At 40.8% G+C, this 24,875-nt stretch overlaps 8 protein-coding genes and 1 long non-coding RNA gene across 15 annotated transcripts; 6 read left to right on the top strand and 3 right to left on the bottom strand.

The window, feature by feature from the left end:
- Positions 1-411: 411 nt before the first annotated feature.
- Positions 412-754, top strand: LOC118438731. Its single transcript, XR_004837025.1, has 2 exons — positions 412-460; positions 572-754. It is a non-coding gene; the product is annotated as an uncharacterized LOC118438731 (long non-coding RNA).
- Positions 755-1,311: 557 nt separating this feature from the next.
- On the top strand, positions 1,312-2,787 carry LOC110859333 (SEC14-like protein 4). The gene is made up of 6 exons (XM_022108265.2): positions 1,312-1,548; positions 1,629-1,704; positions 1,786-1,829; positions 1,914-2,037; positions 2,096-2,320; positions 2,409-2,787. The coding sequence occupies exons 1-6, from the start codon at positions 1,507-1,509 to the stop codon at positions 2,678-2,680; spliced, it is 783 nt and encodes a 260-aa protein (XP_021963957.1). The 5' UTR covers positions 1,312-1,506; the 3' UTR covers positions 2,681-2,787.
- Positions 2,788-3,134: 347 nt separating this feature from the next.
- On the top strand, positions 3,135-4,605 carry LOC110859287 (SEC14-like protein 2). Its single transcript, XM_022108205.2, has 6 exons — positions 3,135-3,313; positions 3,389-3,464; positions 3,526-3,569; positions 3,649-3,766; positions 3,876-4,097; positions 4,174-4,605. Exons 1-6 carry the CDS (start codon positions 3,272-3,274, stop codon positions 4,503-4,505), a joined length of 834 nt encoding a protein of 277 aa, XP_021963897.1. The 5' UTR covers positions 3,135-3,271; the 3' UTR covers positions 4,506-4,605.
- Positions 4,537-7,263, bottom strand: LOC110859288 (SEC14-like protein 2). Its single transcript, XM_022108206.2, has 4 exons — positions 6,997-7,263; positions 6,780-6,902; positions 5,230-5,347; positions 4,537-5,149 (listed from the first exon to the last, which is right to left on the bottom strand). Exons 1-4 carry the CDS (start codon positions 7,036-7,038, stop codon positions 4,635-4,637), a joined length of 798 nt encoding a protein of 265 aa, XP_021963898.1. The 5' UTR covers positions 7,039-7,263; the 3' UTR covers positions 4,537-4,634.
- Positions 7,264-8,015: 752 nt separating this feature from the next.
- On the top strand, positions 8,016-9,487 carry LOC110859307 (SEC14-like protein 2). Its single transcript, XM_022108232.2, has 5 exons — positions 8,016-8,364; positions 8,436-8,511; positions 8,603-8,646; positions 8,717-8,834; positions 8,907-9,487. The coding sequence occupies exons 1-5, from the start codon at positions 8,323-8,325 to the stop codon at positions 9,407-9,409; spliced, it is 783 nt and encodes a 260-aa protein (XP_021963924.1). The 5' UTR covers positions 8,016-8,322; the 3' UTR covers positions 9,410-9,487.
- LOC110859403 (SEC14-like protein 2) lies at positions 9,445-11,319 on the bottom strand. 3 transcript variants are annotated; one of them, XM_035859366.1, is made up of 8 exons: positions 11,209-11,298; positions 11,047-11,142; positions 10,636-10,728; positions 10,489-10,564; positions 10,358-10,401; positions 10,169-10,286; positions 9,860-10,090; positions 9,445-9,783 (listed from the first exon to the last, which is right to left on the bottom strand). In XM_035859366.1, the coding sequence occupies exons 3-8, from the start codon at positions 10,684-10,686 to the stop codon at positions 9,515-9,517; spliced, it is 789 nt and encodes a 262-aa protein (XP_035715259.1). In that variant the 5' UTR covers positions 10,687-10,728; positions 11,047-11,142; positions 11,209-11,298; the 3' UTR covers positions 9,445-9,514. The 3 variants fall into 3 exon arrangements, with proteins under 3 accessions (XP_035715259.1, XP_021964042.2, XP_035715260.1); XM_022108350.2 differs by lacking the exon at positions 11,047-11,142 and having other exon boundaries at positions 11,209-11,319; XM_035859367.1 differs by lacking the exon at positions 11,209-11,298 and having other exon boundaries at positions 11,047-11,184.
- A 3,926-nt stretch (positions 11,320-15,245) lies between these two features.
- LOC110859402 (loricrin) lies at positions 15,246-16,442 on the top strand. Its single transcript, XM_035859445.1, has 4 exons — positions 15,246-15,249; positions 15,392-15,504; positions 15,572-15,702; positions 15,785-16,442. Exons 1-4 carry the CDS (start codon positions 15,246-15,248, stop codon positions 16,065-16,067), a joined length of 531 nt encoding a protein of 176 aa, XP_035715338.1. The 3' UTR covers positions 16,068-16,442.
- Positions 16,443-17,682: 1,240 nt separating this feature from the next.
- On the top strand, positions 17,683-20,504 carry LOC110859311 (high mobility group protein DSP1). The gene is made up of 4 exons (XM_022108236.2): positions 17,683-17,865; positions 18,610-18,729; positions 18,820-19,059; positions 19,197-20,504. Exons 1-4 carry the CDS (start codon positions 17,698-17,700, stop codon positions 19,413-19,415), a joined length of 747 nt encoding a protein of 248 aa, XP_021963928.2. The 5' UTR covers positions 17,683-17,697; the 3' UTR covers positions 19,416-20,504.
- A 159-nt stretch (positions 20,505-20,663) lies between these two features.
- On the bottom strand, positions 20,664-22,987 carry LOC110859251. Of its 5 annotated transcripts, none has more exons than XM_035859350.1 (6): positions 22,853-22,987; positions 22,210-22,780; positions 21,821-21,995; positions 21,653-21,732; positions 21,318-21,559; positions 20,664-21,230 (listed from the first exon to the last, which is right to left on the bottom strand). In XM_035859350.1, the coding sequence occupies exons 2-6, from the start codon at positions 22,733-22,735 to the stop codon at positions 20,988-20,990; spliced, it is 1,266 nt and encodes a 421-aa protein (XP_035715243.1). In that variant the 5' UTR covers positions 22,736-22,780; positions 22,853-22,987; the 3' UTR covers positions 20,664-20,987. The 5 variants fall into 5 exon arrangements, with proteins under 5 accessions (XP_035715243.1, XP_021963836.1, XP_035715240.1 ...); XM_022108144.2 differs by having other exon boundaries at positions 21,318-21,556; XM_035859347.1 differs by having other exon boundaries at positions 21,318-21,732.
- Positions 22,988-24,875: the final 1,888 nt, after the last annotated feature.

Here is a 24,875-nt window from a genome sequence, read left to right as displayed (position 1 = left end):
CAATGGAATACGTGTTCCTGGGGAAGTCGGACAGTCTGGCGAAAACCCTTTTGGCTAAAAAAATTCGCCAAATAAAAATCCCGTTTGGCGAATAAAAAATTTCACCCACTTTACGGCATTTTTAGAACACGGGTTTCAAAGTACCTTTTGGCGAAAAAAATGTCACATTTGGCGAGAATGAAGATTTTATGAGTATGTCAAATCATAAAGATAATACTACAAGAATTTACATATTTTCTTTATTGTCATATCTTATGTATTTGAATGAGCACGCGAAAGATTTGTGAAAGAAGACTTGATTCTACCACATCACTACTCATTTTACGATCTTATCGTTACCAAAGCACGGGGGAAGAGTGGTCCTCTATTTGCCTTCCATGCCCTCGATGACATTAGAGTAACTCAGGACGCATCTAAAGAAGGAAGACTCGCACGCTGGAAAAGTTTTACTTCGTACATGGTAATAATATGGCTGTTTCTTCTTATAGTTTAAATTACTGATGGGGAAATTGTTCAGTAAATGATAATGCTAATTGCTAACTAATGTTGGCATGTACTTAATAACTTATAGGCTTGAACGGAATAAGCACATTTTCCCTGCTTCACGGTGGGAACCCTACGATCCTAATAAAAGCTACGGAAAGTACACAATTGCAGACAAGTCAAAAAATTAAGCGGCGTACCGTTTTATACATTGTGTCGGGTTTCATTTTTATCGTGAATAAAGTTACTGAATTTAATATACATTATTAAATACGCATTATTTGACACTTGTTAATGCTTATAAAACATTCATGAATACGCATTATTTCCGATGCAAATGATATGCATCATGAAAAAAGACAATCAATTGACGCGTGTATGACACTGTATGAGGAGCATCATCTCAGAATCTCAGATCATCCTTTATTCTGCTGGACTGGGTGCATAGGTTTTATTATGAATGTCCATTGTCCAGCATTAGAGATATGCTACATATGCTTATAAACAAGACTTACAGGCAGAGATTCGGACAACACGTGTCAATAAACATTTAACTAACCTTGATGTTGCCATACGCCAAATATTTGCTGCGCCAGTTGATGTCCTTGTACACCAATCACGTTAAAGTCCGGTAACAACAACACCAACTCTGACAATTCCATGACATGCAGTGGTTCTCGTGAAAGCGAGGTACACAAACCTGAAACAGCGATAAGTACATTCCTCATGATACGCACATTGATCTTTCCATTGGGTGCATGAAAATTATAGGTGGTTAATTAATGAACCATGGGAGTAGATCATTCATGTCCATCTGCATGCGAATGCGACTTGTTGTTACATATACAAATGTGCAGTGCACATATAATGCACTTCATGCACCCAATCTAGATCCAGTTGAAGTCAAGCCGTGTAAGACAAACAAAGGGTTGGACGATCGACTAAAAAATCTTTATCTGGAAAACCTTTAATCCATATTGACTTGACTTGAGTGAAGTATCTATTTTGAGTTTTGGTAGAAGAATGGCTGCTCCCTCCAAAGAAGAAGTTCACCAGATTATGGAGGTACATTAACTCCCTGCAGAAAACACCCTTCGACTATTCGTGTGTACATATTTCCATACATGATTTGTGAAATATTATAGCTACGAGAAAGATTGAAGGATGTTCTAACCACGCCAGATTCTCAAAGTGAAAGTTTTTTGCTCCGATGGATTCGTGGTAAAAAATATTTACCTGTTTTACAACATGAAAATTTGTTTTGTGCATGGTTTAACTTTCCATTTTATACGGCGTGTGTAGCTCGAGATCACAATTTGGATAGGGCTGAAGACCTTCTAAGAAATGTGTGATTGATACATTATTTTTACTCTTCCTATTTATCTAAATCTCGACTTGCTCGACAATGTCTCATCTTGTTCATTACACAGCATCTGATATGGAGAGAAGAACATGATGTTGACAATGTTCTGGATACTGAAAGTCATGATTCCGTATCCTTCTTCGAACTATTTCCGTACTGGGTGTCAGGCACGAGCAAAGATGGCCACGTCGGTATGAATCTCGCAACGTTTAACTACTTGGGGTGTGGCTTAAAATAGTTTTAAATCAGTGATCGAAGTGCCGCTTGGGTCTTGGGATATCCGGAAAGCCTTTCTCGTTGACGATGGGGAGAAGAAATTTGGTTTGTACACGACGCAACTCTTTGAAAAGGTGATGGCTCGAATTCGAGAGTTGAATGAGGAGAAGGCGTCGAGAGGGGAGTGGCCGTCCGCCCAAGTTTTCGGGGTCGTAAACTGGGAGGGCTACTCTTACAGTCAACTCCTAAATTGGAAAGGTACTTAACGTCCAGTTTCATCACTGGTGGATATTTTTTCATGAAATTCTTTGAGTGTTAATATTTTTCCCTCTGCATTATTTTGCAGCTCTTCAGAATTTGCTAACCATTGCGAGCAAATATGAAGCTCATTACCCAGAAATTCTATTCAAGGGCTTATTCATCAATTGTCCATCAATATTTCCCCTGTTGATGGGCTTTATCAAACAGATCCTTGCGCCAAAAACATTGGGAAAGCTTGAAATCTTCTCTGGCTCGAAGAACAACGAGTGGGAATCTGCCGTGAGAGAGCACGTGGATCCGGAGCAGATAGGAGTCCAATACGGAGGTCTTCGTACGGACAGGGTGATAAATAAATGAGACCAAACAACTAATCCATGTATGTATTTATGTAGATAGTAATTTGTAAATGTTATATTTTATCCAGTTTGTAATTCAATAAAGATCAGAATTATTTCATAAATTGTGATGATGAATATTGCAAATGGATTTTTATTTTGGTATCAAAATATATGCAACTTGAGAACTAGATATTTGCATGCGTAGACCAATTCATAACATTGTTTAATCGTTGAGGACACAAATTTGGTATAAAAATGAATCCAAAATTGAAATAAAGAGAAAAACGCTGATGTTAAATTGCGTGAACATCCTGTCGGCTGCTCAATTATTTTAATTACTGGTATCAGCCAAACAGCACATTTTTTTGGAAAAAGATTATTTCGTGACAAGTTTTATGAATGGGAATCAATTCGTCTGGAAGACCTCAGTCTGGCTACATAGACTGGGTCCCATTTTTTTGAGAGATAATTTCATATCGCATAATTTCCCTGTTTGAATATGTCAAAACTATTTAAACGATCATGGTCCAACGAAATTGGGTCACTGTATGTCTGATCACAAATTCATCGAAATATTTGTATGAGATATACCCGAATACATTAATTAGAAATGTCGCTCCCCACTCCAGAAGAGAAAATTGCAATCCAAAAAGTAAGCAACTGATTTTTCCTCAGCTTAAGTAATTTATCAACGTTTAACTCAATATTTGTGTGTGACCATTAAAAGTTCAGGGGTCGAGTGGAGGACGTTCTGACTCCAGAGTTGCAGAAAGATGACTGGTTCCTCCTTCGATGGCTTCGAGGTAAGTTCTGCTACACTTTCACGTGCTAAATTAGTGAACATAAAAGGTGATTACCTTGCAGCACGCGAACTCAACTTGGACAAGGCAGAAGCCATGCTGAGAAATGTGAAATTATTTGCTTATTACGAATAATCATTTTAGCCCTTTGGATTAGACTAATACTGCGACTTTCTCTTTCATGCAGTCGATGAAGTGGCGAGCAGAAAATAAAGTGGACCTAACCCTCTCTCGCCCAGTGGACTCTTACTTTTCCTCCAACTACCCCTTCGACATCTCCGGCAGGGATAAGGAGGGGCGTGTCCGTAAGTCCGTCTTATCAACTGATAAATGGAATCTCATTCGAAAATCGGTTGAGCTTAATAAAGGATAGCTATGAGCAAAGGGGAATTGTGTATACTCTGGCTTGCGCAGTGATGGTCCTTCCGCTTGGGAAGTGGGACGCCCGGATGGCAGTTGACGACGGGAAGGTGGAGCTCCTCGTGGGCTACATCAACTTTTTCTTCGAAAGCATTGCGAAGGGGATCAAGGAAAGCTCGGTGTCCGCGGGACGCCCAGCCTCCCACCCGCACACCCAATTCACATGCCTCGTCGACTGGGATGGCTACTCCTTCAAGCAGTTCACCAATATCAAGGGTACGCAACTTTGCTTAAAAAACAAACTCCGAGTCGCTTATGAGCTTACTACCATTTGTTCTTTTGCATTGACCAGCTGCTCAAACTGTAATAAAAATGGGAGCAGTGTACGAAGCACATTATCCGGAAATCTTGGCCCAGTGTATTTTCATCAACACGACCTCCGTTTTCCAACTTTTGTGGGCACTGATGCGCAAAGTTCTGGCGGAGCGAACCGTGAGCAAGATTCAGGTGTTTGGGACGAACCGAAAGGAGTGGGAGCCGGCGATACTCAAAATCGTGGATCGTGACCAGATCAAGACCGAGTTGCGAGAAGGGGCGCAAATCTCGGAGGATGAGCTGAAGAAAATTAAGGAAGCCAAGGGGATCAGTGAGGATGACATTAGTGCTCTCATCATCCAAAAATGAGAGATGATTAATTAGCATAGTATTCACGAAATCACATTACATACATAATACTTGCTTTTATTGAACATGTTTACATGGAATAAATTAGAGGTAGACCGAATTTCTTGACCATTTATACGTTAATTAGCCTCATTGTGTCGGTGTTGTTGACTCAGCAGTTGTGGGTGTCTGAGGAGGTGGTCTAGTTGCCGTGCCCCCGTAGCCGACCCCCACTTGATCCTTCTCCACCAGAGCGTCCACCACGGGTTCCCACGTGGATCGATCAGACCCATAAATTTGGAGCTTGGCCACCGTCTCCACCGGCAAAAGGGGCTTCACAAGCGAGTAGAACATGGAAAATACTGTCGGGGCATTTATAATTACACCCACTGCCAAAATTTCTGGATAGTGTGCCTCATATTTTCCAGCCATGTTTATGGTGCTTTGGACGCCTCGAACGTTGAGTAGCTGCGAGTAAGAGTAGCCTGAGAAATCTATAAACACAGTGATCTGCGTTTTTGCCATTGATTTTTCGCCCATCCTGCACTTTGCAATTTCGAGCATTATTTCTTCGAAAAATTTATTCGTGTAGTTGAAAAATTCCGTTTCGCCCAGCGTCGAGACGATCTTCCGAATGTCCCATTTTCCAAAGTCCACTTCCACCACTGCCACCAAATCAAACAGACTACACGTTACCATTACTGTGAATTTAGGATTTGAAATTTGTGGGAGGAGGGGACTTTACCGAGACGACCCTGGCGGTCTCTCCTTCCAATGTGATACGGGGCCAGCTGGTGGAGAATTGGAGGAAACTCTTGTCTCACAGCGGACGAGAGGTCATGTTCTTTACGCCATCGAAATGACTGCAAATATGTGTCAACACAAGTTTTTCATTAATTTAATAAAAGCAATTGACTGCGATGCTGGACTTATGTAATACGCGAAGTGACTGCATAATAGAAAATTGTATAAATTTAATACCAAATCATGCAATGACATGCATACTTTTTTTACACAATAATTTGCATAAGGTGATTACAAGCGATTGATATATATCAATTTTAGTCATGTTTTCCTCCTCTTTGTCATTTTGAGGTGGCAATACTTGCATGCCGACTTTTAATGGGACGCAATAGCCATCGTCCAGTGTAGTGAGATTTGGCATCTCCCATCACTTACTTAATCAGCATCAATACGACACGTGTTTGCACATGGTAAAAAACAGATCGAATGAGGAAAGTCCTTTGTTAAATATTTTATGAATAACAACTTAACAACCCATCTCTAGTGCATGAGCTAACAACTTTTATAAGACGTAACACCCCACGAGAGGAAAATCTCCAGTGCCCAAAAAAAGACCATGATGATGACGATGCAGCCCAGGCTCAGAGTCACATTAAGAGTTGACAATATTTTATGTTATTCTAATCCTCATAAATCACATAGTGGCGAAACTGATGAACTCGGTGGGGTAAAAAGTTCACGAGTTTTGGTGGGAATTTTTGAATTTTTTGCAAAAAACTGCAAATATCATCTTGAGTTGTTTATGTTTTTAGTGGGTTCCAATGGGAAGAGTATGTGTGGTGGTGGCTTCCCGCCACACATACTCTATGACGAGTTGAGACGAATCAGGAAAAATTGCAAAGTGTTTATCTTGTAGTTCGAAAACCGAGATTAAATGTACACTCAAAAATGTGAAATATGTTGGATTATAACTAGCAGTTGTTGCACAACAAGGGAGCATGCCCTTTAAGGAATTGATATGCTACTTGTATTTATATTAATCGACGAATGTCAAGTTTCGTCTAAATTTTGCTTTCCTCGAGATTCGATGATTAATATAAATACAAATAGCATATCAATTCCTTAAAGGGCATGCTCCCTTGTTGTGCAACAACTGCTAGTTATAATCCAACATATTTCACATTTTTGAGTGTACATTTAATCTCGGTTTTCGAATTACAAGATCAAAAACCTGTGCAAAAAATAATGCATGGGGTAACATACGGGAGAAATATTGAGCGAGAGACTGTATTGGCTGATAGAGCGGCCAGAGCAAACTATTACGCCCCGTTAAGAATGAGAGAATGCACGGAGGCTGCGGCACCATTGTACCCAATGTCCCCACAGAAATGTGGATTTTACAATGCTCTTAAGTTCCTCCTCTTCCTATCTTACAATATTATTGTCCCCACGGTTCCGTGAATGCAGCATTACGGCCACAACTGCTTAGATACTTGCATATGTATGTAGGTCGAACGAATGTAAAAAAAAACAGTTACGTAACTAACTCACTTCTTGTAACATTGTCTCTGCAGCGTCCAGATTCCCGTTTCGAGCTCGTACCCATCGGATCAGAAATTGGTCGCTGCGATGCTCATCGTCATTCAAAACGTTGTCGTCAAAACGCTTCCGGAACTAGTGTGAGCAAAACCGAACAGCGTTGTAAAATATGACAAAAATGATTGTACAATGGGGATAATTTGTGTAGAAAGGACAACAAGCACGGCACCTGGTCGACCAGCTCCACCTCCTCGTTTGTCAACTCTGCCATTATTTGAGTTGGTATTGTTCGGAAATCACGCTTGCTGTCGCGAGTCAAAATTGTTTCCTTGCACAAAAATCAGTAATGAAGCGTCAATGATTTTTATGCAGTGATGAGAGGCAGATTGAGACTTTTGCAAAACTGTGTGCCTATCCTCCTCTCAATGCTGACTGATTCGGCTGGGCAAAAATACTCTTGAATGCTTTATATCCCAACGTACACTCACAGATTGTTGGATTGATTTTGCATTTTATGCATTGTGCAGACATAAACAATACGGTTGTAATTTTATTTTTTCCTGCTTGATCAGCCAATCCATTCCAGTTTTAATGGTAGTGTAAACGACTAATGCTTACGTCCTTGCGTAGATCACTGGGCAGGATTGCAGATTCAATAAAACAACAAGTCGAAGAACACTTGTTATTTTACTATTTTGAGAATTGTAATAAACAAAAGTACTCAACGTGGAGTGTGGCGATTTAATATATCCTGTTCCTCTTCATCAACATCCGATTTCATACTTCTCCTTTTTCCATGCAAAATTAGTAAGTATTTACTCCTTTGGTTTACAATTTTACAAATCTGATGGTGACATATGTATGAGCATAAATAATGACTAAGCCTATTGTTTCTGTGAAGTCGAGCAATAGTACTCCAGTCAATAAGTAATAATAAATTGGTCGTGTTTTGAGGCAACGACCCATACGATGCAGGCGTTGTGTGTATATTCACTAAAGATTTGTATGTATTGCACAGCAATAAACGCCGTTGTACTTAAGTTTTAAACAATCAGTCATTTTTGACGTGAGGTTAATAAAATGTTCATTTGCAAATTATGCACATAATTGTCCACTCAATCATGGAAGAAAATTGCACACCGTCATCAAATTGAGTATTCCAGTAAACTTGATTTTTATTCACAGTCCTTTAAGCAACAACCTGTTTCTTTCACCAACATCTTATTACATTGCTTCTCTAGAACCAGTTGTTTTATCCAGCACAATTTGTACTCGAAATTGCGAGTGGTACCATGAAACACTGCACGGGTCAATTTTTTGAGTGGACAAAAACTTGCGTAAAAAACTTGTACAGCACACATGTCAATTTGGCTTCACTTGGACCCGTTGCCCTTGATTGGCCGAGTACAAATGCATACACATTCCTCGCAGTTTTTCATACTGTGCTCATTTCGCTTTGATTCTTTATCGTGGAGCCAGTCGCAGTTTGAAATACTTTCTTGCTTTCCCCTTGGATCATCAGTTTAAGACGTTGTTGCCCAACGTGGGACATAGGATGGCTTCCCCCAGCGACATGGAGAAGGAGTTGATCAAGATGGTTAATTTTGCAACGTTTTCACAATAAATATTTGGCCTCAATGAGTAATTTGCAACGTTGTGCTCACGCAGTTTCGAGAAAACATGGGTGACGCGTTAAGGTCCGAAGAAGAGAAAAGTGACCCGTTTCTCCTCCGCTGGATCAGAGGTACGTATGTACATTTACATAACTATCTAATCTAGCTAGAGGCACTAACTTTTCAAGAAGACCAGTACCCAAATTTCACTTCATTTCGCAGCTCGAGACCACAATTTGGACAAGGCTGAGGAGATGCTAAAGAATGTAAGTCGATAATCTGGCTGGTCAAATTCACTGTTATGTCGGACTGCCGTTTCATCTCGAAATTTCTTAGTCACTCCAATGGCGCGAGACTTCTGGTGCGGATAAGATCTTGACGACCCCGTATGATCCATGGTTCGCTACCAGCTTTCCATACTGGGTGGATGGTTTGGACAAGACGGGTCATCCAGGTTATCTACAACATCCATGGATTACATGCTAACTAACCTGGTTGGTTAACAAGATTTGTACATGTGTAATAGTGATTGAGATTCCACTTGGAGCTTGGGACGTTCGCCGCGCCATGAATCCGGAGCGAGAGCCGCAGTGGGAGGGACAGATTTGTCGATTTTTTGAGGACATTCTGCGCATGATTCGTGAGTCCAACAACGACACGAACCACAAGGACTGGCCGAACACGCTGTGCAACATCATCGTGGACTGGAAGGGATACTCCTACTCGCAGCTTATCCATTGGAAAGCACTTCAAAACACGCTCAAAATGGCAGCCACGTACGAAGCTCATTACCCAGAAATCTTGCACAAGGTTTACTTTATCAATTGCCCAGCAATCTTCCCCCTCTTCATGGCCCTCCTCAAGCCCATCATTGCGCCAAAGACGTTGGGAAAGATCACCTGCTTCAGCGGGGAGGAGGAATGGGGTCCAGCCTTCAGGGCTGACATTGACCAAGACCAGTTGGGTCACCTGTACGGCGGAAGGAGAATCATGACCGTGGGGGACGACGTTTACAACTATGACACATAAATTAATTTAAAAAAACTTTTCTTGTCACACGAAAATAAGCTGTGTAAATAAATTGAGCACTTTTTTATTCCTTCCTTATTTTGTTAATTTTTGTCTAATAATTATTTAAAACTTGGTCCGTGGGACGACCCTGTTGCCTCCGAGCCGAGTCCACAGCTTGTCTGGATCCATCATGCCTCTCAAAATGGGTTCCCACTCTTCCCGATTCGTCCCATAGATGTGGATTTTGCTATACGTTTTTGGTGCGAGGAGTGGTTTCAAGAGCTTCAAAAAGAGGGGCATGATTGCCGGACAGTTGACGAAGTAGACCTTGTACAAGATTTCTGGATAGTGAGCTTCGTACTGAGAAGCAAACTTGAGAAGAGCTTGCACAGCTACATGTGTATGCAAATAGAAAATATGTGCGTTATTGATTTGGAAACTGTTTGGAGGCTTTTCATGGATTTCTACCTTTCAAGTTGATAAGTTGAGCGTACGAGTAGTCTTCCCAGTCACAAATGTAGATGAACTGAGTGTGCGGCCAGTCGCTGCTGCCACCGCCATCCCCTTTCAAATTACCACTTTCTCGAATAGCGACCATAATGCTTTCGAAAAAGTGGTTAACAAAGTCCTGAAATTCTGTTTCCTTTCCTGCGTCAATCGCTTTGCGCATATCCCAAGCCCCAGAATGCACCTCGCGTACTAAAAGGAATCAAAAAAATATGCCATCGCTTATTAGTTTTCGATGACGCCAGTTCAATTAGATAAGTTCTTAAATACCTGGATGTCCTTCATAGTCGTGGCCTTCGGTGTAATAGGGGTACGTATCCTTGATGAAGGGGTCCAAGGGCTTGTTTAACACGCTGTCCATGTCGTTCTCCTTCCGCCACTTCATGGACTGAATAATTCATAAAGTTTAAAAATAAAGAATACATAAACTTGTGACATATAATAGAACAGCTCTCTAACATTTCGCAACATAGCTTCCGCCTTGTCCAGATTTTCATCTCTTGCTGAAAAAATGATATACATACTTTCCTATTAACCACAAAGTAGCCCAAGAACACGGTTTATATAGAAATATTAATGTATGTACTTACCTCGGATCCATCGGAGGAGAAAGTGTGCGGACCGCTTGTCATCAGTGTCAAGCACATCTTCAACTCTTGATCTAAACTGAACGAGGAGGGGACAAAGTCAGTAAACCACATTTTTGATGAATTTAAGCAGACTTTGTTGGAGGTTACCTTATGGATGAGTTCCCACTCTTTCTCTGTCGGTGGACTTCCGCCGGCCATGCTGCTGGTTGCCTCTCCTGTGCCCGATGTCGACACCGGATCCTGCGAAGGGGCCATTTTATTTTATTAACAAATAGCAAAAACAAGTCGAAGTTCAAGTCGTAATAAAGCTATTTCTGCCCTCGAAATGAAACGCTAACTGTTCGCAAATAAAATAACGTATTTGTGATGGTGGCATTGGGGAGATATTTAATTGCATAGGAGAAGACACGCTTCATTTTTTTGCCCTGGTAGTTATGCGCAAAAGTGGCAAGAAAGGCATGCAATATCAGTAATCAAGTATTTTCCTTGTATAAAATATTAACCGTGAATACATCACAGCAATAATATCTTGTACACATTTTTATGTATTGTTGGTACCTGACTGGTAATAAATAGTTTCGTATCTGTATCCTCCAAAAAAACTAGTTCATTGAGAATATCGCATCAACCAAATTCAAACTTGAGGAAATTAATCTAGAATTTTAACGACAAATTGGTTGATTTAGTAGATTATACAACTTTAAAGTAAATTTTATTTACGTCTCCTGATCCGGCTTCTGTGATGAAATATCCGCGTCTGACTGCTATGTAATTTGAGTATCGGTCCATTGAAGTATTTAACGTACTCACACTGAATAAGCGTTCGTTTCATACCACGCAATAATTAATAATTCTGACCTCCATTGAAACAATGGGATGATTATTGTGAGAGAAAAATCCGAAAATGTTTCATTTTTCAGCATAAAAATAGGAGAGATTGGCAAAGTATGAAATTGGAGGAAGGGAAGAGGAGCTCTCATTCATAAATAATTATTGTTGTTGCATCTCTCTCATCCTTGTACTTTTGCCATAAACAAAATAAGTATAATGCCTCCACTTGACGCACACCCATCAAAAAAGCCATTCTAAACTAAATCAAACCAAATGGCCAGTAATTCAAAGCGTAATAAGTTTGGTCGTTTTCGTACTGTTTAACCAACCTGTTATGCAACTCGGTACACAAAAGCACATAGAATGAATTATTTATATGATGAATCTTTTATGTACACAAGGATGCAACAAAGCGGAAAAGGTCTCTTTTGTAAGTAAGTATATTTCCATTCCTATTATTTCGCCACCAACGTTACGGTGTGTGTCATCCGAGCTAATTTCAACAATACAAATGACTACACAGCAGCATCAGCAGGAGACAACGACGTCTTAATGGAAACAATGCGATTGAATCCGCTGCAGTCGGTCGGTCGGTCAGACGACGACGACAACGACGATGAGATCCGCAACTCGGCATTATTATTGTTGTTGCAAAAAGTGCATAATAAATAATTAAGCTAATCATTATTATTGCTCCTCAGTCGCCATCTCGTCCAAAGTTCATCCCGTCGTCGTCGTCGTCGTTTGATGAAATGAATCAATTGGACAAATTATTATTAAATTCTGATGTTCTTACTTATTTGTTGGCCAATAATTCTTGCACGGTCCACGGACGACCAAATGGTTTCATAATGACACGGAATCGTTCCAACTAGATTATATGGACCAACCGAGCATAATAGATTGCTGTACTTGCACATCTTCCTGATATAAACAATAACATTATTGCATTTATTGCTTCTTGGCTTTCAATACGTTTTGGGCAAAGACATTTTAAGCAACGAGATTCGCAGCAGCAACGCATTGTTAACCACGCTAATGGGTCACCACCACATCACCAATCAAAACCAGCACCACCATCAGTAGCAGCAGTACAACAATACGAATAATAAATAAGCAATATTAACAATGATGATGATGACGATATTGAATTGCCAAGTAAATTCTACACTCAACTACTTCGGACTGATTCTACTTGCCTAGCCCTTTTCCTCACGATCTTGGACTGCACAGGTTAATTTCATGATTTATGAATCAGAATCAGAATTGTAGGAAATTTGGGGTTATAATAAATAGTTTCTAAACTATTTAATCCATGAATGGAAAAACAATTTAATGTCTAAAGTCGGAAATTAATCAAACTTTAATTATACGAAAAATTTTGACTGTTTAAGACATGGACTTAAAAACCCAATTAAAAACAATGACTTTTCATCATACAGCATTCAAGCATGTCATATTCAGCCACTATTATATTACATTATGAGACATGATATAGATTGAGGACTTTGATTAGGGCATAAATGTGTCAAGATTTTACTGCTAATTGACACAAAAATTACATAATAATGCATTAAAATTCGTAAAAAATCAGTTTTATGTATAGTGCTTTAATCTTGAATGGCTGCAAAAGTAAAAATATTTTTTATTGGCATATATTCGATACATAGTCACCTCTCTCTGCTGCACATTCATTGAGCTGAAAATGCACAACGGCACATCACTTTTTGCTTTTAAAATAGAAAACTATTTATATAAAATGAAATGTATTCTGTTTTTTTTTCATTTTATTTTTTTGTATCATGATGCATCATGTGCAGCCATAATTCTTCCCCGTCAAGATTTTTAACACACCAGCAAAACAACAACAAAGTATTTGTAGTAAAATCAAATGAAAATTGCATCGTTTAATTTGTAAAAGAATGCACATAAAAGCTCTCTCATTTCACAAGTTGATTTCCCATTTCAGTTTTTGGCCAACACAAAAACGAGCAGAACTGCAGTCTCGTGGTGCATTTTGCAATTTTCTGAAAAGCAAATAAGTAAAAGGAGTTATAGTTTTTGTAGTGCGTTAAAGTTAAAAGGAGAGTCGTTCCGCTTTAATAAGAGGGAATAATAAGGATTATGAAAAATAGTCAGGGTCACGGACCTCTGCTCCCTCTGATGATGAGACCATGCAGCCAACATGCAGGCAGGGAAAGCTAACAGCTAACTCAGCGGAATTACTATTTATTAACATAGTTTAATTGTTGTCGTCATCATCATCACATTTTCGGAGACGGACGCACATCGTCACAAACTGCCACGGGTTGACCAAATTTTGCATCCACAGTTAAACTCATTGACAAATACGTGAAGCACAATGTTGAGCCAGAATTACAGAAAGAGCATCAATTGCTTAACATGACTTATTTGCTAATGAGAGAGAGACACATTGTAAATTTTTTGAGAAATGGTAACATCTGGGAAAGTATGAGGCTATTATAATTTGCATAACTAAGGAATCAAGTTGACGCAGCACCACGCAGGCAAAATTTGGGATCGTCACATGTCTTCTCTTTTATGATTAATTGGTAGCCAATTAATGATGATCCCATCTGCTGTGGTGACCAGACTTAGTTGCACATTTTAGAAAAAGTGCGACACTTTCCATTTCTATTTCCCAAAGATTCGAATCAAAGGGGAAGTGAAATGCGAAAAAAGCCACGATGAGGAAAATTGCACAATTTATTCAAGACATATTTATCCGACGGATAAAAATAAATTGGAAAGGTCAGAGGTTGACAATTTTTACTCGTTTTATGGATCAACTTATCACTGTGACGCCATCAGAAACCAGACGCACCCATCCGTTGCTCATCTCATCATCAACGCATTTATTTACATATAAACTTGCATAACAGTCAAGGACACTTGGGCAATTGAAAAAAGTCCCAAAAATTACAATAAACCCGATCTGATATGCTTGTCAGTATAAAAAAGCTGCATTCGCACCGTCACCGCACTGTAAAAGTGATGATAAGAAGAAGGAATATTTCTTTAACAAGTGAATTTGTTCATGGTTTTGGTGACGAAAGGGTGAGTGGTTTGCTCTACGTTGGCGAATGAGGTAATTCGTGGGATAAGCAAGTATGGTGGCGAGTAGTGGCCAAATAGTAAATGGTATCAGCAGCACATTCGAAATTGCAGTCTCCTCTCGCCGCCTGGGTCACGCTGAACTGCGCTTTTGTCGTATAAAAGCCCACGATGAGAGGGTCCTTCACTCAGTCACTCCACAACAACCAAAGTCGAAGAGAGACACACACGCCACTGCTGTTACAATCTAAAACGTTGTAAACGGGACGCCAGGATGAGGTCGCTAACCAAGGTAAAACTAGATTCTCCTTCACCACGCACCCTACCCTACAATAAATACAAAAGTGGGAAAAGTGCTCAACACATTCATTGCTTCTTGTAAATATATTGCAGATTGTTCTAGTTGCTGGGATGTTGGTACTTGTCAAGTCAGAGCCTCCATCTTCCAGAGGGGGCGGTGGAGGTGGGGGCGGTGGGTATGGAGCTCCCTCTGGCGGTGGTAGTGGGGGGTACAGTGGAGGGGGCGGAGGGGGAAGTGGGGGGTACAGTGGGGGTGGTAGTGGAGGGGGTGGTGGAGGAGGATACAGTGGGGGTGGCAGCGGTGGAAGTGGGGGGTACAGTGGGGGCGGTGGTGGAGGACGCGCGCCATCGGGAGGTAAGAACTCGAGTGGTCGAATGTCTAATGTGTTTATCTTAAAATATGAATAATATAGAGCAAAACAATTTTAATTTAAACAGCAATTAATTATTCTTGCAAACATATTAGTAATTCGAAATATTCAGAATTACATAAAAATTATATCAGTTAAATTTAACTAACATGAATTAGAGCACGTATTAATAAAATATACATGCGTGACTCATCTGTGATATACACGCAAGAAGCGCAATGACGCTGCTGGATGACTCAAGAAGAGTTCAACTGCAAAAATAGTCAAACATTGCAAAGGACGTGCACATATGTACATGTGTGTATATTTACTGTTGTGTATTGCAGGTTATGGGGGTCCCTCAGGGGGTGGTGGCGGCGGAGGAAGTGGGGGGTACAGTGGGGGTGGAGGGGGTGGGGGCGGATACGGTGGGGGTGGTGGTGGAGGTCACAAAGAAGAGGTGAGCATTTAATTTTATGCAAGTAAGGTGCCGTCTCTGACGAGTATATAATGACTTCGTCTCATAGCAATACCCACCGCGACCCTACAACTTTGCCTACGCCGTGAACGACCACTACTCGGGGGCCAACTTTGGTCAGATGGAGAGGAGCGACGGGAATGTGGTGAACGGAGAGTACAGAGTCCTCCTTCCTGACGGGTAACAGCATCACATGCAAAAAGAAACTTGTGGATAGAAATCTAATCTTTTCCCCACTTTTTTCTCTAAACTTCACACACAGACGAACGCAGATCGTGACCTACAATGCTGATTGGAAAAATGGCTTCAATGCCGACGTGAAGTACCAGGGCGAGGCCAAGTACCCTGAGCCATCTGGCGGTGGTGGTTACGGAGGGGGTGGTTCCGGTGGGGGCGGCGGCGGCGGTGGTTATGGAGGGGGTTCCAGTGGGGGCGGTGGATCAAGTGGTGGTTATGGAGGGGGTGGTTCCAGTGGGGGTGGCGGCGGTGGGAGTGGCTATGGTGCCCCCTCCGGTGGTGGAGGAGGCGGTGGATATTCGGGATAAGTTTTTTCATTTTCTTGATACATTTCTTGTTACCTGCGCCATCGCCATCGCTTCGACCCTTGACTGACCTGAGAGGGACTTGACTTATCTACGAGGCCCTCCTAGCACACACTCGCAACGAAAAGGTGTGGCCACTTTCCCTTAAAAAATTTTCAAACTTTCAGCATTCTCTGTTCAATACTCGCATGCGAATTCTGCTCCGTGCATATGCATGGTATAAAAAGATCTCTCTGTAACATATTCTTATACTCTCTTATACATGAAGGTCGTGAAATGACGACCCCTTATTTTTATTGTTTCATTGTGCTGTCAATACAATACTTCAACACGCTAGTTTAATTCAATGTGGAAAAATAAATTTTTAAAATCCATCGATCCAGCGAAATGCCAAAGCATCCTGTAACACTGCATATTTACCATCCATTCTCCTCATATGGTGCGCATATGAACCCAATTTCCTCCCCCCAGATGACCCCCTCCCACTAATTCCCCCCCAAAAGATGGAGACCAACTTCCCAGCTACGAATTCCCCCCATTGCGCCCATCTGCGCCGCGCCCCTTGCGGCGGATGACCATGTCGAAAGAGGGCTGTTGATTTCTCGCATGAAATGCATTGAGCAGCCAACGCCCCTTGTTGTAGATACCTCTTTCCCACATGAAAATTCCCATTTGACTCTCCTCTCCTCCATCCAGCACCACCACCACGCGAATCAAGCCCTCCCACCCCACCCACCTCGAATATCTTGCGGGTCCACCCACACCACACCCACTTTAGCCAATCCATCCAACATGCATGCCATAGCCACCACAGGATGGAACCTATGAGGAAATGCGTCTCGAGTCGTGAAAACTGCTTTACCATTCGCCAGGGTCCGGAGAGGAGTTGTTCTGCGCTGTTAACATATTGTCATTGGGGTGTATACATTTGCATTAGACGTCGCCAACATGATGGTAGCACCCGAATACACCCACACCATTGGAGAGCACTATGTCAGCCAGAGTGATAAATCTGGGTGAGGAGGAGGTGAAAACGTGGGGTGGATTCGGAATGGGGCGAGCCTTGTGGGTGTGACTTTCTGCCTTGCATTTGGAGCTGTAGTCAGCAAGGCCTCAAACATTGGAACTTGGTCATTGGAACTCCAACTCCAACACCACAACTAAGGGTTATGTCAAATTCCAACGACGATATTAGCTGCTCACAATGCTTTAATTTCCTACACTGGGGCACACAGACACGTCTGCAAAATCAAAAGGCCGAAAGCCGCTAAAAAGTCGACTAACCTACCGAACAGCACAGGCGAACGGGGACATGCAAAAGTGTCATCTCAGGGGCAAACACACCACCTGGACCCTCAACCCAAACTATTAAAAATGTCATCAAAATGCGTCCCTAAAATCATGACATTAGTAGCTAAATATTTCCAACCCCCTTATGCGTCCTTCAACTTGAGAATGTTTCCAAAAAGTGTGGATACGTGATGCATATGAGGTCGACGCTTCAAAACGGTGTAGTTTATAGCAATTAGTGGTTAGTGGGGGGTGACCTGGATAGTTTTCGGGGTGCCTAGGAGGCCGTTGTGGGGGCAGGAGGTGGGGGGACGTGGTGGTTGGTGGGTCCAATTTTGGTCGTATGGGTCGGGTGTATCCGCCAAGCCAGAAGCAGCGAAGAGTGGCTTGGGCAGAAGAAGGAGAAGACGAAGCAGGCAGAGAGCCCACTACACACCACAACCTCCATCACATACAACCACACACTCCAATTTTCATCCTCACAAATAAACCCCACTTTTTCAACAACTCGGTAAGTAACAACCTCCCACTTTTTGTTTTACTTTCTAAACCACTCATACCCCCTGGAAAACTGCTTGCCCCCACAAAACGCCACCTTTTTCCACTCGAAAACACCCAAAAGCGGGGTGGTTCAGGGGATTTTATCCAGATAAGTGTTGGGCGACTCCCCGTCATGGAAAAAAGGGGTCCCTGTGGCTAAGAGTCTGCAAAGGGGTCAGGTTTCATTTCCTCCTTAGTTTTCGGTTCTACGACATTGTGGCGCAGAGGGGGAGAGGATGCATGATGGCGACGTTTGTATAGTTACGGGGATATGGGTTGGCTGGAAGAGTATGCTCGAGTGGGGCCCTTGCCTGTGTTTGGAGGCCATGGCAGAATGGGCTCAATACACTGATCTCGCATTTATTTGCCTACGAAGCACGTACTTACTTACTTGTGCTACGAGTGAGCGCCATTGCATTGACTCCAAGAGCAGCACAGTGTTGGTTGGTTGGAGCAAGAAGTTGGCATTTCGTGTGGATTTCTTCCCTCTGCTCCTCGCTCATCTCCTTCCCTCGTTCACTTTTACTGCTCTCCCTCATACTCGCTCGCTCGCACTCCACTGGGCTCTCTGTTAGTGACGCTTCTGAAAAAGTTGGGCCGTTGGTTCTTCTTGTTGGACTTTTCTTCTCTTTCACCAGTCTTGTTTTCATTCCACTCGAGATTGTTTAGTGTATATTTCTTTGAATAATTTCTGAAAATCTCACTTTCTTTCTAGAAAATAAATATGCCGAGAGCAAAGGGAGATACGAGACCAAGGGGACGCATGACGGCGTATGCTTTCTTTGTCCAGACTGCTCGAGAAGAGCAAAAGCGACTTCATCCGGGAGGTTCTGTGGTAAGTTTGTACTTTATTTATTTATTGATATTTGTTATTTATTTTATTTATTGATTTGCGGATTTAATTCATTTGTCATCACTGTTCCAGGTATTCGCCGATTTTTCAAGGAATTGCGCTGGACGCTGGAACTCTTTGTCCGAGGAGGAGAAACGACCCTACAAGTTAATGGCTGAGCGAGACAAGAACCGATTTGAAGCCGAGATGAAACAATTTCCAGGGGAGAAGCAGCGTCGGGGAGGAAAGAGGAAGCGTCGCTCCAAGGACCCCAACGCACCAAAGCGATCTCTCTCCGCCTTCTTCTGGTTTTGCAACGACGAACGGCAGAAGGTGAGAATATGTATATTTTTGAATAGTGAAGTGTTCATTCATGTTATGAAATTGTAATGTTACATACATATTTCTCCTAAATTGCATATAAACCTTAACCTAAATGTTTTTAACTGTACCTTCCCTCTTCTTTTCAGGTGAAGGGAATGAACCCAGAGTACGGAATTGGTGATGTTGCCAAAGAGTTGGGACGATTATGGGCACTGGCAGCACCTGAAACCAAGCAAAAGTACCAAGCCATGTCTGACAAGGACAAGGCCCGGTACGAGAGAGAGATGCACCTTTACAAGAGCAACCCCGCCCCTGCAGCAGCCCACGACGATGATGAAGAGGAAGAGAGCGACGACGAGTATTAAGCAGCATCTTATTACTAACGCCTCCCACCCCCCTCGTTCTTCTTTACCCTCCTCTCATCATCGTCAACTTAGTTGTTATTGTTATATTATTCATTGATCCATCTCATTATCCAACCTTTTTATCCTTTATTTTTGCAAATGAAAGCGAAAGCTTTGTTTGAGTGAGAGGTGTAAGTTTCAGTAAAAAGTACTCATTCATCATCAATGAATGACTTGTTTGTTATTTAATTGTTACAGTCTTAAGTAATTCAGTGCAGTTGACAGTGCAAAGTTTAAAAAACCAACGGCTAGGTTAAAATTTAAGAAAATGTGGCTGGCAAGCTGCATTAGCAGAGTAGTTTGAGTATAATCAGTGTATGTTAAATAATAATAATATTATACAAGCTCCCAGTAATTTTTTTTCTTCGTTCGTCGATGACAACAAGGTGACCAGAAGACCTTTCGTTGATGATGAGGCGTATGCATGACGTGTGTCGCTTTGTGTTGTTATTCATGGTGACGATCTATTATTGGCAGGCAGATTAGCAGATAGTGTGTACACGTATTGTAATTCTTAGTTTTACTGTAATAATAATTAATATTAAATGTATCATTGTTGTTTTTGATTATTATTGTTATTAATATAATTACTTACTGTTCCAATAATTCGTTTTATGTTGTTAACTTGTTTTTTTGTACGGTTGCTTTACATTATTACTACACCTACCTCTTCTATGTACCACACATTACATAATCCATGATCCATCACACACATAGCTACTGATGATGTAGACCGCACATCTTGTTAATGAGTCCAGTAGGAAAAGCTAACTTTTGTGGAGAATTGAAAATGATGAAATTACTTGTAACTTACAAATCCATACACACATCGTCAAATGTGAATAAATATTATTATACTAACTTTTTTGTAGTTAGTACTATTACTTATTAAATTGAATGAGAACAAAAACCAAACCAAAATCCGCTTTTCTACTTTGGATTTTGGTATGAAAGTAACTATTAAGATTTGAAAAATAAAGTGAATGTTAGGTTAAAATTTGAAACCCTCCTCCTTCCATAAATAAATGTTTTAATTGAATTAAGCCACCATTTTAACACATAGTTTTCGATCCGCAATGGTTGATAGTGCCGTCTTATTATTCTATATGCATATACACGAGCATAATCTAAAGAGCATACAGGTCATGCACAAGAATTTTAATTAGTCTGGCTGGCAGTGAGGAAAATGGGACTTTATACTCAGAATTAAGAAGTTAAGGCACACTTTTTATTAATCCAACCAAACCAATTTCATACTTTATTCACAACTTTTAATATCAATATGAACATGTAACATGAGATCAATGACATGTAATATATAACAATCAAATTACAACACAACTTTTTAATACTAATCGGCTAATCGTAAGCATATTTACCAATAACTACGTTTACAGATTAGGACTAATTAGGAGGAAATCTACTCGTCTTGAAAATTATATGTATACAGTTGTTTGTTGGCCTATATAAATTAATGTATAATAATCTGAATATAAAACATGTTACTAATGTATATTGTAGGTAACCACAACTTCAAAAAGGTGTTCCGAATAGCATGGACTCCAACTTTTCAAACTGTGGCATCACTGCACTTTTAGCTTCGAGTAAATCCATTGCTTCTTTTCGCAAGGCTTGAAGAGTTTGCCCTTTGTCTCCATCTGGGTCACCATCCAGTCTGATTGACCTTTTAATTTCAGTCATTCCTTTTTGGACGTTGATCATCCCATCGCAGATCTGGTCCACGCGCTTCTTCACTTCGTAATACTTCTGACATGTCTATAAAATAAACAGACCGGTACACATCATGAAATGCACATAAACATTTATTTATTAAGGAAAGGATTTTTACAAAGTGACACTAACCTTTCCTATATCCAGTAAGTGGCATAACTGTTTAGCATTGTCACAGCATAAGCTGTTGTACTCGGACACCAATTGGTTACATTCCTCAGATGTCAGGTCCTTGTCAGACTTTTTGAAATACTTCTTCAAAAGTTTTTTGTTAGTTTTAAGGTCGGAAATTGATTTGGTCGTCGGTTTGGGTAAAGAAGTTGCTGGTGAGGATGAAGGTTCTTCAAGAGGAGGATTGCAACTTGTCGCATCTACTGAAGCAAGATTAGCAATTTTATTTTTACAATTAGCATCTGATTGAGCAGCGTAACCAATCATAAATTCAATGCCGGTGTTTAGTAGCTCACTGATGTCGACACGTATCTTCATATCTTGATCTGTCTTGACGTTATTTTGATGTGATCGTGAACAAGCTCCAGCTGATGTACTAGAATGATTCATTATGGTTACATTTAAATTTACGAGTATTAATTAATGAAAGAGTGAGCAATAAAGCATAAACAAATGTCACTAACGGTTCAATTTTCTTCGGATTACTTGCCAATAGGTTATCGTACTGTCCATCTTGCCAAAGGTTCTGTAGGAATTCCATCATACTTGGCGTAATTTCGGCAACATGTTGATCCGCAAGCTCATTAAAAGAGTCCTTGACCCTATCATTCTCCATTTCTTTTTCGGTGGGTTCTTCTTCTTTAGTAATACAATTAAGAATAGAATACGAATTACAAATATGCAAACATATCGAAATGGTGAATGAAACTATGCCCTGACTCGGCCAGTCATATTATTTAAACTGATAACGAGAATTTTCAAAATTCCTGGTTAAAATTCTCTGGCAAATGAAATCTTCGAACTTGAAATCGAACACGAAAATTGTACATGACCAATATAAATACTTCATTACCTTCTTCAATATCAGGAGGTTCCACTTTCATCACCAAAGCTGCACGGATTAGCGATCTTCCTTCCGAAGTTTCCATTGTGGGCACAGAGACCACTGAAATACCCCGTCGTCCTCTTGCACTGCTACGAGTACTAGGACCTGGAGTAGTTAAAGTAGTAATTTCTGGTGGTGGTGGGGGTGTATATCCATTCATTGCCATCAATAACGCCTTCCGTTTAACCACAGCCACCAACATGTTCTCCAACTCGCCTTGAAGCTCATCAATATCGACGTGTTTTCCATTAAATTTTTCCAACGGAAGTATGGGCAACTTTAGTGTGTAAGGCGGAATATCGGGAATGTTTCTAGGGTCTGGGACAATATGACCAAGTAGGTCATCTTGAACCTCCAAACTTTGTTCTTCTGTTGTAGACACCACTTGTTCCCCAGTAGTAGTCCCCTCTTGAAGAGGAGGGGAAACTTCTGCTGCAGGGATGATCGTCTTGTCCTTGACTGTCGTTCTTTTCCTTCCTTTCTTCCAAGGCATCTTTATCCACCTGTTTTCAAACGACGAATCAAGAGATTGACAAATCTAGATAGATTTAGAGAAAACGCTATAATTTTACTATTGGTCCAACTCTAAATTTCTTGAAATTATGAATACCTTTATGGACCCTAAATTCAAAAAACACTCTACTTTTTGAACTTGGCCAGTCTATCAGCTTTTGCGAGTGCTGTTGACCTCCTCACCAGCAGAGAGCAGTAGTGGTAGTCACAACGATGAATATGAATTCTCAGTCTGAAGAGTGAGACTTGTGTATTTTTGAATGAGATGACTCGTCTCGAGCCCATGGTCATGGTCGTCATTTCACATGAAGACATGAACATCATCGATAACAACTTGACACTTGCAACAATGAATTTGTTTACTTTGCAAGCCTTACTTTGTGTTTTCCATTAGTGTTGTTTCCTTGAATGAATACATTCAACAAAATCATTTATCCGTCACGTCATCAATATCATCCAAGATTTGAAGCATCCACCATATGAGATCACATAATTTCATCCCTGTATTATACAAATACCTTTCTGCCAACAATAGTTGTCAGCTATTGTTGTGATATGTCACTCAACATGTGATAATAATAATAATAAAATGGAGAGAACAGCTCCATGATCGTGACCCAGTAAAAGTAGTCAAAGGCTGCATAAGCTTATAATTTCAGTCTTAAAACCTACAGTGCAGACTCCATATAGCCCGAGTCAGGGACGTAGTCCCTGACTTAATAAGTCAGAGCCCGCTTCTAATTTTTTTTCCGAATTGACCGACATAATATCACCAACTTCCGTGTTGTGGATGGTTAAAAGTCAGTCAGATAGTTTCTATTATTTGGTACCCAATTTTTGAATTAGTTACAAATCTTGTGCCTTGACCACCATGACCAGTGGGCTTCTTTAACATCCTGAAGTTCTAAGCTGTATGTACATATGTGCTATCCAGCCTCCATATCAAATTTCAGCTCGATATAACGATTTTGAAAACTCAGTATGGGTCACCCCATAGGGTCACTCTGGTTGCACTTTGCTCACTTTTAACTTCATATTCTTTAATTAGAAGCCATTAAGTATCATTGTGCCGGATTTCATCTTTTTAAAGCAATGTTGAAAAATCGGTATGGGTCACCCTATAGGGTCACTCAAGATGAAAATTTTTCCAACCTGAAGTTATTTTTTTCTATTAGGAACCATTAGCAACCTCTGTACCAAATTTCAGCTCTCTACAACAATTTTGAAATTTTGGTGCATAATGCCCCAACCACTCCGATGACCCCCACCGGTCAACCACTGGACCGATTTCGCCCATCTTCGAACTCGTTTCCTAACTTTGTCCAATATGCATACGGTAAAAATTTCAAGTCAATCGGTTCAGCCGTTTTGGCTCTATCGTGCCGGACAGACAGACAGACGGACGGACATGACGGTTCCATAAGCCCTGATTCGGGCTAAAAAGTCTCAATTTTCCCAACCCTTCCTTCATTCATACATGAAGTAGGGGACATGTTTTAACGGTTAAAAGGTTCCAGAGTCCGTTGCTCCATCCATTGTACATAACATTATGGGAAAAGTAATACAAAAGGACGACCAATATTAAGGAACAGCATGCAGCAGCAGCCCCTTTTTTCCATGCACAAACCGGTCCGTTAAAGCAAATACTTGTAGGCGAGGAAGGAACCCTGCATTCCTGATTCCGTAGTGTGAAGGCCCTGCTACATACATATGCCAGTAAGTTATAAGCTCTATTGCAGTATGGCTTCAGTACTTCAGTGTCCCTGATCAGGGCTAAAAAGGTGAATTTCAATTCTTCTGCCATGCATTTACCACCAGTGATGATGAGTTCTTTACCTTTTGTGGTCTCTGTCTCACATGTGGAAAAGTGCATTGTCATTTTCCCCTCATAAATGTGTCTTTAGTTCTCTAGTTGCTTTTGGTATACTGGCTCAACTACTAATTAGCAGAGATAAGTCCTGACATTGAAATGCAATGAATTTGACATGCATGGAAGACTTGATTGGGTACTTGTAAACTCCACATTTTCCACAATTCAGCCCATTCTTCTTCCCAAACTAAAATAACAGTTTCTTTGCATCTGTTTATTTCCGCATGCACAAATTTGACAAAAAAAAAAG

The sequence above is a fragment of the Folsomia candida genome, unplaced genomic scaffold (genome assembly GCF_002217175.1).
Source record: "Folsomia candida strain VU population unplaced genomic scaffold, ASM221717v1 Fcan01_Sc025, whole genome shotgun sequence".
Classification (NCBI taxonomy): domain Eukaryota; kingdom Metazoa; phylum Arthropoda; class Collembola; order Entomobryomorpha; family Isotomidae; genus Folsomia; species Folsomia candida.
This window is presented reverse-complemented; position numbering and strand designations above follow the sequence as displayed.

What these genes read in the sequence shown, in the direction of transcription:
- LOC110859333 (XM_022108265.2), top strand. Translation starts at nt 1,507, where the DNA reads ATGGCTGCTCCCTCCAAAGAAGAAGTTCACCAGATTATGGAG. An exon ending in AAGTTCACCAGATTATGGAG is followed by an intron (nt 1,549 to 1,628) that starts GTACATTAACTC and finishes GAAATATTATAG; the next exon opens with CTACGAGAAAGATTGAAGGA. An exon ending in GAGCAAAGATGGCCACGTCG is followed by an intron (nt 2,038 to 2,095) that starts GTATGAATCTCG and finishes GTTTTAAATCAG; the next exon opens with TGATCGAAGTGCCGCTTGGG.
- LOC110859287 (XM_022108205.2), top strand. Translation starts at nt 3,272, where the DNA reads ATGTCGCTCCCCACTCCAGAAGAGAAAATTGCAATCCAAAAA. An exon ending in CCTCCTTCGATGGCTTCGAG is followed by an intron (nt 3,465 to 3,525) that starts GTAAGTTCTGCT and finishes ATTACCTTGCAG; the next exon opens with CACGCGAACTCAACTTGGAC. An exon ending in GGATAAGGAGGGGCGTGTCC is followed by an intron (nt 3,767 to 3,875) that starts GTAAGTCCGTCT and finishes TGGCTTGCGCAG; the next exon opens with TGATGGTCCTTCCGCTTGGG.
- LOC110859288 (XM_022108206.2), bottom strand. Translation starts at nt 7,038, where the DNA reads ATGGCAGAGTTGACAAACGAGGAGGTGGAGCTGGTCGACCAG. An exon ending in AGGTGGAGCTGGTCGACCAG is followed by an intron (nt 6,903 to 6,996) that starts GTGCCGTGCTTG and finishes TGCTCACACTAG; the next exon opens with TTCCGGAAGCGTTTTGACGA. An exon ending in CAGAGACAATGTTACAAGAA is followed by an intron (nt 5,348 to 6,779) that starts GTGAGTTAGTTA and finishes ACATATTTGCAG; the next exon opens with TCATTTCGATGGCGTAAAGA.
- LOC110859307 (XM_022108232.2), top strand. Translation starts at nt 8,323, where the DNA reads ATGGCTTCCCCCAGCGACATGGAGAAGGAGTTGATCAAGATG. An exon ending in AGAAGGAGTTGATCAAGATG is followed by an intron (nt 8,365 to 8,435) that starts GTTAATTTTGCA and finishes GTGCTCACGCAG; the next exon opens with TTTCGAGAAAACATGGGTGA. An exon ending in GGACAAGACGGGTCATCCAG is followed by an intron (nt 8,835 to 8,906) that starts GTTATCTACAAC and finishes CATGTGTAATAG; the next exon opens with TGATTGAGATTCCACTTGGA.
- LOC110859403 (XM_022108350.2), bottom strand. Translation starts at nt 11,277, where the DNA reads ATGGACCGATACTCAAATTACATAGCAGTCAGACGCGGATATTTCATC. An exon ending in TCTCCTCCGATGGATCCGAG is followed by an intron (nt 10,402 to 10,488) that starts GTAAGTACATAC and finishes TCATTTTTTCAG; the next exon opens with CAAGAGATGAAAATCTGGAC. An exon ending in CGGAAGCTATGTTGCGAAAT is followed by an intron (nt 10,287 to 10,357) that starts GTTAGAGAGCTG and finishes TGAATTATTCAG; the next exon opens with TCCATGAAGTGGCGGAAGGA.
- LOC110859402 (XM_035859445.1), top strand. An exon ending in GTGGAGGTCACAAAGAAGAG is followed by an intron (nt 15,505 to 15,571) that starts GTGAGCATTTAA and finishes TTCGTCTCATAG; the next exon opens with CAATACCCACCGCGACCCTA. An exon ending in AGAGTCCTCCTTCCTGACGG is followed by an intron (nt 15,703 to 15,784) that starts GTAACAGCATCA and finishes CTTCACACACAG; the next exon opens with ACGAACGCAGATCGTGACCT.
- LOC110859311 (XM_022108236.2), top strand. Translation starts at nt 17,698, where the DNA reads ATGGGTCGGGTGTATCCGCCAAGCCAGAAGCAGCGAAGAGTGGCTTGG. An exon ending in CCCACTTTTTCAACAACTCG is followed by an intron (nt 17,866 to 18,609) that starts GTAAGTAACAAC and finishes CTTTCTTTCTAG; the next exon opens with AAAATAAATATGCCGAGAGC. An exon ending in GCAACGACGAACGGCAGAAG is followed by an intron (nt 19,060 to 19,196) that starts GTGAGAATATGT and finishes TCTTCTTTTCAG; the next exon opens with GTGAAGGGAATGAACCCAGA.
- LOC110859251 (XM_035859347.1), bottom strand. Translation starts at nt 22,735, where the DNA reads ATGCCTTGGAAGAAAGGAAGGAAAAGAACGACAGTCAAGGACAAGACG. An exon ending in ACCTCCTGATATTGAAGAAG is followed by an intron (nt 21,996 to 22,209) that starts GTAATGAAGTAT and finishes GTATTACTAAAG; the next exon opens with AAGAAGAACCCACCGAAAAA. An exon ending in ACTTACTGGATATAGGAAAG is followed by an intron (nt 21,231 to 21,317) that starts GTTAGTGTCACT and finishes TTTATTTTATAG; the next exon opens with ACATGTCAGAAGTATTACGA.